The sequence below is a fragment of the Antedon bifida genome, chromosome 1 (genome assembly GCF_963402885.1).
Source record: "Antedon bifida chromosome 1, ecAntBifi1.1, whole genome shotgun sequence".
Taxonomy (NCBI): Eukaryota; Metazoa; Echinodermata; class Crinoidea; order Comatulida; family Antedonidae; genus Antedon; species Antedon bifida.
This window is the reverse complement of record NC_136226.1, coordinates 30,174,075-30,183,456: the sequence shown is the minus strand read 5'-3', so window position 1 is coordinate 30,183,456 and position 9,382 is coordinate 30,174,075. Positions and strand designations below refer to the sequence as shown.

At 33.6% G+C, this 9,382-nt stretch overlaps 1 protein-coding gene across 1 annotated transcript; it reads left to right on the top strand.

Annotated features, from left to right (window-relative positions):
• Nucleotides 1–531: 531 nt before the first annotated feature.
• LOC144835939 (protoporphyrinogen oxidase-like) lies at nucleotides 532–9,265 on the top strand. Its single transcript, XM_078691074.1, has 10 exons — nucleotides 532–685; nucleotides 1,364–1,495; nucleotides 2,510–2,758; nucleotides 3,450–3,606; nucleotides 4,074–4,231; nucleotides 4,535–4,607; nucleotides 6,266–6,384; nucleotides 6,817–6,930; nucleotides 7,709–7,901; nucleotides 8,364–9,265. Exons 1-10 carry the CDS (start codon nucleotides 572–574, stop codon nucleotides 8,495–8,497), a joined length of 1,443 nt encoding a protein of 480 aa, XP_078547200.1. The 5' UTR covers nucleotides 532–571; the 3' UTR covers nucleotides 8,498–9,265.
• The last annotated feature ends 117 nt before the right edge of the window (nucleotides 9,266–9,382 follow it).

Genomic DNA, 9,382 nt, shown 5'->3' with positions numbered 1-9,382 from the left:
AAAATTAAAGCCTACTCGAAGGAGTTATGATTGTTAATCTGGCAAGCGTGTTGAACATTACCTTATTTGGTATTCTACGTGTAAAGTACACCCTCAATTTGTTACTGTACGCGGTCTTAGCTAAAACTGTTTTATAGAAATGGTCTAACAGGCGTGGCTTTAGTAAGACCGTCTATCTGATAAAGCCGGCTTTAATCGGGGAGTTAGGACCATCAGTTAATCCGGTTTTATAGCAATATTTTTTTTTTTGCATTTCTGTATCTGCAATGTATTGAGGTATCTGGAAACTTTGATGAAGGTTATTGGAAAAGTTGAGAGGTCTGCAACATAGCCTAGTGACACTAATATAATTGTAGCCAGATACTTTAGCTTTTGTTGCTGAGTTTGTAAATTTCAAGTGCAATTTTTAGTGCAATAAAAAAAAGAGCACAAAAAAGAATTTATTATAATGTGTCCGTCTGTTATTGAACTCTATACTTAAATTTATGCATATGTAGCGCGCCATAAAAGTTATCAGGCGGTTTTCCCGTGTTTGCCGGCGGTGTCTTTCGTCTTTGCGTCCGAAAAAGTGATGGAAAAAGTACGAAATTTTGTCGTTCTTGGTGGCGGAATAAGTGGGTTGTCTGCTGCTTATTACTTGCAGATGTCTTTAAATGGATCGAAACACCAAAGGTGTTTAAATAAGGTAAGGGCAAACTCATACCCCAAATGCTAGCCTCGTACCTCTGGCCAGAATTTCTGTTGTCTCGCAGGGAGGAAAATGACACTAGGAGGGTGTCTGTCAATAAATGGTCAAGTCGTACCAAAACCAACATTGAAATGTAATCGCACAGTATGCGCTATTTTATTCCATGAAAAATATAGTTAAAGATGTATTGTCCCCCAAAAACATGAAAAATGAAGATTAATTAAATCAGACTTTGAATAGGTTATTTTGTAGTTTTAATAAAGTGAATTACTTCCGTAGAAAATAAACGGAAAAAAATAATGTTTTCACTTATAAAATAACATGATAAATGGTTAAATTCAACCAAAAATCCATTGGCTGGCAGCCAATTTGACCATTTTTTGCTTTAAATTCCAGTTTTTTCAGGTAAATAATTTTTTTTTCGATCCAATTTTTGGTCGAAGTCAATAACTATTATGTGACATTAAAATGGCATATTCAACAAAAAAAATTTTTTTTCATTATTTTTCAGGGGGACAATACATCTTTAAATTATTTTTATAATGTGAAAAAGTAGTATTTTGTTCAAACCATTATTGATTCGTAAAATCTTTGATTATACTTACCTCCTTACCTTTTACCTGTACCTACAAACTATTATATTTTATTTATTTAAATGAATTTGTTTTAATAAAGGTTACGGTCTTGGAAAACAGTCCACGGATTGGTGGCTGGATTGAATCTACTCGGCTGAACAATGGGGCGATATTTGAGCATGGACCAAGGAGTCTACGACCTTTTGGAGTTGGTAGGGCGTCACTTGATTTGGTAATCTTTCAGTCCTGTTTTCATTTAATTTTTTATGTCTTTTGCTAAAGAAATTACTCTTTTAATTGTTTTATTGACTCCACAGCAGGTTAAGATTTACATCTATACTGTAATACAAGATTAGGGGAAATCGTGTATATTTATCTCTTTTTATTAATTTTCAAAATAGTAATTCAAGATTCAAGATTCAAGAAATTTTATTTGTCCATAAAAATGGAAATTCACTTTGCTTGGTAGATTAAAACAACAATATTGCAACAATTTAAAACGTGCAGTATTATAACAGATTAAAAATACAAGATAAAAAGTTAAAAATACTGTTAAAAATGTAAAACTATTTAAAAATTGCATTATCGTCTTACATTAGAATTAAAAATATGAATACTATTTACAACGAAGGATTTTCTAGTTCTGCAAAGATTTGCTCTTGCAGGTCGTAGCCTAAAGGGTCTTTCACACCTGTTCCGGCACGGTTCCGGTCCGGGGAATCGAACATCAATGTTTCGTTTTCACGCGGCTATGCGCCAATCGATATGCGCGTAGCCGCGTGAAAACGAAACATTGACGTTCGATTGGATTTTCCGGTGCCGGACCGGAACCGTGCCGGAACAGGTGTGAAAGACCCTTAATACCTGATCTATTTAAGTTATAACAGTAATGTAACGGATGAGTGGGGTCTTCCATAATATTGTTTACTTTTTTTAAAATACTCTTTTCATAGATAAATGAACAAGGCGTTAGATCAGCTTTAATAATACGTTGTGCAATTTTACGTGGTCTCTCAATATTTTTCTTATCATTTTCAGTAAAGTTACCATAAAAACATCCAATGCTAAAAGATAAAATACTTTGAATAATACTTTGATAAAATAGAATTAAAATAGTGTTATCAACTCTAATTTTGATGTTCATTATTATTTGGTTAAATGGTTGCACCAGAGAGTTGTAATTACAACTGCATTTTGATTCACATTTAAATTAAATTATAGTTTACAACATCCTTGTTTTATTCAGGTAAATGATCTTGGTTTGTCTGATACGGTTTTACCAGTATTGCAGACACATCCTGGGTCGCAAAACCGCTTCATCTACGCCAACGGACAACTTCATACTCTACCTAACAATCTTGGGGCGCTTTTCAAGAAACAACCACTCTTTAGTCAACGTCTTATCACTACTTTAATAAAAGAAATATTCAAGAAAAAATCTTTAAAAGAAGATGAAAGTATACATTCGTTTATTAGTCGAAGATTTTCAAATGATGTAAGTAAAGCTCTGTCTACACTATCAAACTTTATGTGACACAAAAATGTGATGTGCCCATATATGGACATGATGATGTCATATCACTACCATATTTGGGCACATCACACTTTTTTTGTCAAACGTGTAGACAGAATTTAAAGCTATGTCTACACTTTAATCAAACTTTATGTGACAAAACAAATGTGATGTGCCCATATATGGACATGATGATGTCATATATCACTACCATATTTAGCAAATCACACTTTTTTTGTCAAACTAGTAGACAGAATTTAAAGCTATGTCTACACTTTAATCAAACTTTATGTGACAAAACAAATGTGATGTGCCCATATTGGACATGATGATGACATATTGTCACCATATTTAAGCATATCACTACCATAATATATGGGCAAATCACACTTTTTTTTGTCAAACTAGTTTGATAGTGTAGACAGAGCTTAAGATTAGTATTGTACTATAAAGCATGGGTTTCAAAAAGAATGTGCCCAGAAGGCTTTCAAACCACTTGATAGAATGAAATTAGACAATTAGTTTTTCCCCTGTTTCTATTATAAATCAAGAAATGCCAGATGTCCACCCCCAAATACCGTGGTGATATTTGGGGAGGGTTTTTTTTTCTTTTTTAGATTTAGTGGCCTTTACAGTTTTATTTATAATTCGAAATATTTTTATATTGTTTAAGATTGCAGATTATCTAGTTGATGCTTTGTGTATTGGGGTATTCGCAGCAGATTGCCGTAAACTTAGTGTCAGGGCATGTTTTCCGATGTTATTTGATGCGGAACAGTCCCGTGGCTCGGTTGTTCTTGCTAGTCTAAGTCCTTCCAAAGCTACACAAGGTAATTTTATTTTTTCTTTATTCTTTATATTTACCTTTGCTTTTTGTTTACCACATTAAAAAAAAAGCAAATGAATATCTTTGCCATGCATATCTGTTTTACAATCTCTCTATTAGTTTACTCATTTATTTCATGAAAATATTCTTTCCATTGCATGCACTTGTTAGCATGATAGCACCTACAATTTTCAAGTTATCATTCTGAATTTTTCAGTGTAAATAGGTATATACTTAAAGAACATGCCTATTGAAATGCATAAAAGTCGGTTTATTAATAGCTTCACAAATAAAAAAGAAGGAAAATTTGTATTCTTTTAACGTGGGCCAAAATATCAACATGCGCTCTCTGTGGCAATGTTTTCCAAAGTACTTCACTCAGTTTATGAGTGTTTTCATTAATTAGTTATTATTGATCGTTTTTTTTTTGTAGAAAGTAGTTCAGATATCCAATCAAACCACCTGATTGAGAGATCAACAATGAGCGTTGGACAATGTGGTCATTAGAGGGAGGACTTCAAAAGCTACCCGACAAAATATATGAAACTTTGATCGATGCAGGAGTTAGTGTGATGACGTCTACAGCGTGTACATCCATTGATTTCAAGGAAATGGATACAGGTAAAAAGGTAAAGCTAGCCATATAATAACAATACATTTGTTAAAATATGCATTCTTATAAAATATATATACAAAACCATCTTTACTGTTCTTGTAGCCGTCTTGAGGTAATTTCCCACATGATCGTAATCAAAACAGTACTGGGTTTGGTCTACTAGCGTTCCTGCTCCCAACTCGTCATCCATTCATAGAAGCCTTGATGAAGTAAGCCTACTTCATTGACGGATACTTAGCATCAGTTGACTTCACTGCTGGTGTACTCAAGATCTATGTATTTGTATAATATGGAAGTATGTTTAAATTTCTTTAAGGTCGCTAATGTTTCAACAAGTACAGGAACCTGCATAGAAGCTGACCATGTATTGAGTGCAATACCCTCACAAGGTAAATAACAAGGTAAATGATGTTGATAGTCTTCTCGGATAAGGACTATAAACCGTAGGTCCAGTGTACATCTGGCTCATGTGCACTTTAAAGAACCTAGTACATCTTTCGAGACGAGTAGGGGGTTACCCCGGTGTACTAGTTCATTCATACACACACACTGTCGTGGACAGACGAATTGGCGCCGTAGTTGGCTGCCGATGTCACAATGGGACCCTTAGTGGAGCAGTAGCCTTCAACTATGAAGTTTGCTCCTTAAAATTGAAGAAGATATAAGTTTGCGGTACACCACATATGTTAGTTCTGAAAAGAACTGTTGAGTTTCTCGACGTTTCGATCAATATGCTTTGATCGTCCTCAGGAGTGAGAATTCAGAAAGTCCAGGAAACTTAGTGGGAAAGGGTGGGATTGGTGTGAAAGCCAGAAACAACGGCAAGTTCACACAGTTGGAGGGATTGAAGAGCATTGTTTCTATTAATCCGCAGTCCTCTTGGGATAACATTGGAGTCTCTGCATCTCTTAAGAAAGGTCAGGTTGTTAACAAGTTTAGCGCGTTTGATAAATAAACTCTTCTGACAAGTTGATGTAACAGCTCCCCGTAGAGCTGGGTAATATATTGTTTGAAGGTTTGCATAGTTAAATGATACTATTTAGGGATTCAAGGTTAAATAATAGATTTTTTTTTTTATAATACTTAGCCTATAAACGCAGGGAATATTTTCGCCAGTGTAGCATAGCCAAATTTTACACAATACCGCCTTATTGATATCAATGCATAGCCAAAATCACAAACCATCTTTAGTGACTCTGTGCGGTCATTGCACGTTTTCACCGGAATAAAGAAATAAGGACCATCAATCAATCAATCAGATTTATATAGCGCCAGTATCCATAATAATGTTCAAAGGCGCTTGACAAAGTTAAGCAGGAAATGCCTCTGTGTAAAAATGGGTTTTTAGTCGTATTTTGAAAGTGTTGATGTTTTCAGATGTCTTTATAAAGACCATGTATGGTGAGAGAATTTTAATTCTCAACATGACCATCATTATATACAAATTGTCTTGCGCAGCAAACAAATGTCAAAAAGGAACTAATTAATTATTAATAAAATAAATATCAGAATATGCATATAAAAATTAATATAAGGCTTCACTTCTTTAACAGAACATAAGTTTAGGTCAGTGGTTATTGCTAATCAAAATGTAAACATCTACAGTACTCCTTTTCATAAATCTGTAAACAAAATCATCATTAAGTAGGCTTGAATTCTGTTGTGATATGTTGCAGCTTTCTGTGTATCATCTTACTTTTTAACTTGTTTAAAATACCGTTAAAACCTGAGCCCATATATAAAAGTAATTAATAAATATTCTTGACAATTGCAGTAAAGCCTTGTCTACACTATCAAACTTTATGTGATAAAAAATGTAATGTGCCCATATATGGACATGATAATGTCATATGACTACCATATTTGGGCACATCACACTTTTTTTTTTCAAACTTGTTTGATAGTGTAGACAGAGCTTGCTTAAGACCACTTTTGTACATAGAATTAACTGGTAGAATTATTTTCTTTCATAGTCTTGTATTCGTGCGGCAGAATTGTGTACAGCATATTGATTCAGTTTTACACAGTGTCCTTTTTTCAATTTCAGCTCTTACATCCGTTTTACCGAAGCATGATTCTACCTTTAGGGATGCGCTGTCTTCGATGGATGCGGTTGATGTTGCTGTTGTTAATTTGCAATATAACGGCAATATACTAAAGCAACAGGTATGTCAGTTTTGTATCTATCTAAAAACATACATATACTGTATATATCCAATCTGCAGTTCTCGCAAGTGCAGCTTAGGTTTCGAAATGGTATGTACCACAGAACTGGCACAATATATAGGCTGAGCCAGTTATGTGGGACATGGTACACGGATTATGAACACAAAGAGTGCACAAACTCAACGAGCATGCTTTGCAAAATGCTAATAGTATTCACATCAAAAATGCACCGTTTCGAAACAAACAAAAACAGCATACAGGGTACTATGTACATAGCAGAATGTAGAGGAGTGTAATATCAAATCAGACATTACAGTACTGTTTCGACCTTATTAGATCTTTTATGCATCATTGGATTATTCTTATATATATTGCTATCAAGATATTGAATTTGATACAACTATTTATACTACATTTTCTTTATTTATTTAGGGCTTTGGTTATCTTATTCCATCAAATCAACAAAGTAAACTTCTAGGTGTAATCTTTGATTCATGTACATTTCCAAGTAATGATAGTCAAGATTCACCCTCAACCAGATTAACAGTAAGTATGGTTGTTAAATTTTCAATTTGCGGCAACAAACGACATTTTGAACGACATAGTTATCGTTTATCTGTATTTTCATCAAATATAAGGTCTAACAGGACAAGAAAAATTGTTTGTCTTCTGGTTTTGACCTTATGGTTTTAATTGCAACTCAAATTATTATTTTGTATTTATCTTCACCATATATTAAATAAATTGTGCTGTCACACAAATGAAATAGACAAATGGAAATGGAACTATAAGCCTCATACACACATCCAAAAGGTGCCTGGACAAACTTAGGACCAATAGTTAAGCCCAGAGATGATGTAATGACATATACTAATGAACAGAAGCCGATATACCCCCAAGTTTCAGAAGAGCCCAGACACACCTCATAGACACTTCTTCGAAGACACACCTCATAGACACTTCTTCGAAGACACACCTCATAGACACTTCTTCTAAGACACACCTTACCGTTACTTCCTCAGAAGCACATCTACAGCCACACCTCACTTACAGCATCATTTATACTTTGTTCCTGTTTCTTTATTACCGTATTATCCTGTATCATTCCTAAATTTGTATTATATTGTGTATTACACCGTATTACTGAATAACAACTGTGATATTCAATCAACCAAGCGAGTAGAGACTTTAATACAGTAAAACCTCCACACATTATAATTACAATAGATATAAGCTGGTTACCTCATGCAAGCCACACATTTAATATGAAGCATTTATACTTCGATTTAATCCTATTACCAGAAAATTTACTTTTATTTTTCAGTGTATGATGGGTGGAAGCTGGTTCCAGGAGCATTTTGGGAGTGTGACCTCGGTAGATAACGACCATTTATTGACAGTTGCTAAGGACAATATCAGAGACCATCTTGGTATCGTTGACGAACCAATAAATACTGCAGTAAAAATTCATCAGAAATGTATCCCAACTTACAAACCAGGTCATTTTAAAGTTTTAGGTAAGAAAAATATTATAAAAGACAATAATTGATAATTATTTAATTTAAAAAATACTTTTTTTACTCGAATTGATTATGGAATAGTACTCTTGTTATAATAAGTTACTTTAAAAACTCCAGATGGCGCCATATTTAAAAGGTAAATCAGGACAAAAAAAGTTCAAAGGCGCGAGGCTAGCGCGATGATGTAAATTGAGATCACCGATTGACCTTGTAAATATGGCGCCCTCTGGAGTTACCAAACTCGGTTATATACAGAGGAACACTTCCTTTAGGACATTCCTATTCATATATCATGGTTCCATGATGGTTCCGAAACGTCAATCTTTTTTGTCATTAAATTTTATTTTAAAATAATGATAAATATATGGTGGCGTAAAATACACAATTTTGTTATCCTCTTTTATTCTATATAATCTTTCAAAGAAATAATTGTAAATGCATAAATATTTTTTCTTATAGAAAATCTGGAGTCATACATAATGGATGAGAGACTACCACTATCATTGCTAGGATCATCTTACTATGGAGTCAGTGTTAATGACTGTATAAACAATTCACGCAACGCAGTCAATCAAATTATACAATCTATTTAAAAACAGAATCATTTTATGTACAACAAATCATTTAGGTTTCTAAACACAATTAATTTACATATACAATATTATTTAAAAACCTGTTGCGTATTAAATTTGGAATTTATTATGACTAGTTAGGCCTCCACTGATTATGAGGGCGTTTGTTGTATGAGAGAATGTATCTGGTGGGTGAAAATCTGTGATAATACCATATATGGCTCTGTGGTCTAGTGGTATGATACTCGCCCTGTAAGCGAGAGGTTGCAGGTTCGAATCCCGCCAGAGACATTTTTTCATAAAACTAAAAAATATGGAACTTTCGCTAATGAGCTATGCTCGACACGATTATGAAATCATGTTCCGAATATGAGCACTGTTTCTATAATTTGACAGTTAGGTTTCTATATTATTTTGATTGTATAAAATAAAATATTTTTTTTTAAAATTTTGTATTCAGAGATAATTTGAATGACAATATATTTACTAAAGAATTCTAAGAATTCCACATTCTACTCATCCCATGCATAATGTATTTGAGGTGTTACGTAGCGCTAGACGTTATCAGTCCATCATCTCTCGTACAGGTTTCGTAACAGCTTTTATCCAGCTGCCATTCGAGCACTAAATGCTTGTCAGTACAGTATACGAGAGTGATGTGACACTTTGTAATTGTTTTTGTTAGTTTTTCATTTATCTGTTTTTGTATATCTCAGAGCAAACATAATTTCTATGTATATTTTATATGCAAATGACAATAAATGGAAGTAATTTTCCACTATAAATAAATTTAATTTGTAATTGGTATTTTGATGCTTCAGTAAATAAAAATGAATGTTAAATCATGTCCTCCCTGACAAGAAATAAATGTTCAATGATTTGAAAAAGCCAGACTTCACAACAGCA

Coding starts and splice junctions, on each gene's coding strand:
- LOC144835939 (XM_078691074.1), top strand. CDS start 572: ATGGAAAAAGTACGAAATTTTGTCGTTCTTGGTGGCGGAATAAGTGGG. Junction 686..1,363: donor ACCAAAGGTGTTTAAATAAG/GTAAGGGCAAAC, acceptor GTTTTAATAAAG/GTTACGGTCTTGGAAAACAG. Junction 6,385..6,816: donor GCAATATACTAAAGCAACAG/GTATGTCAGTTT, acceptor TTATTTATTTAG/GGCTTTGGTTATCTTATTCC.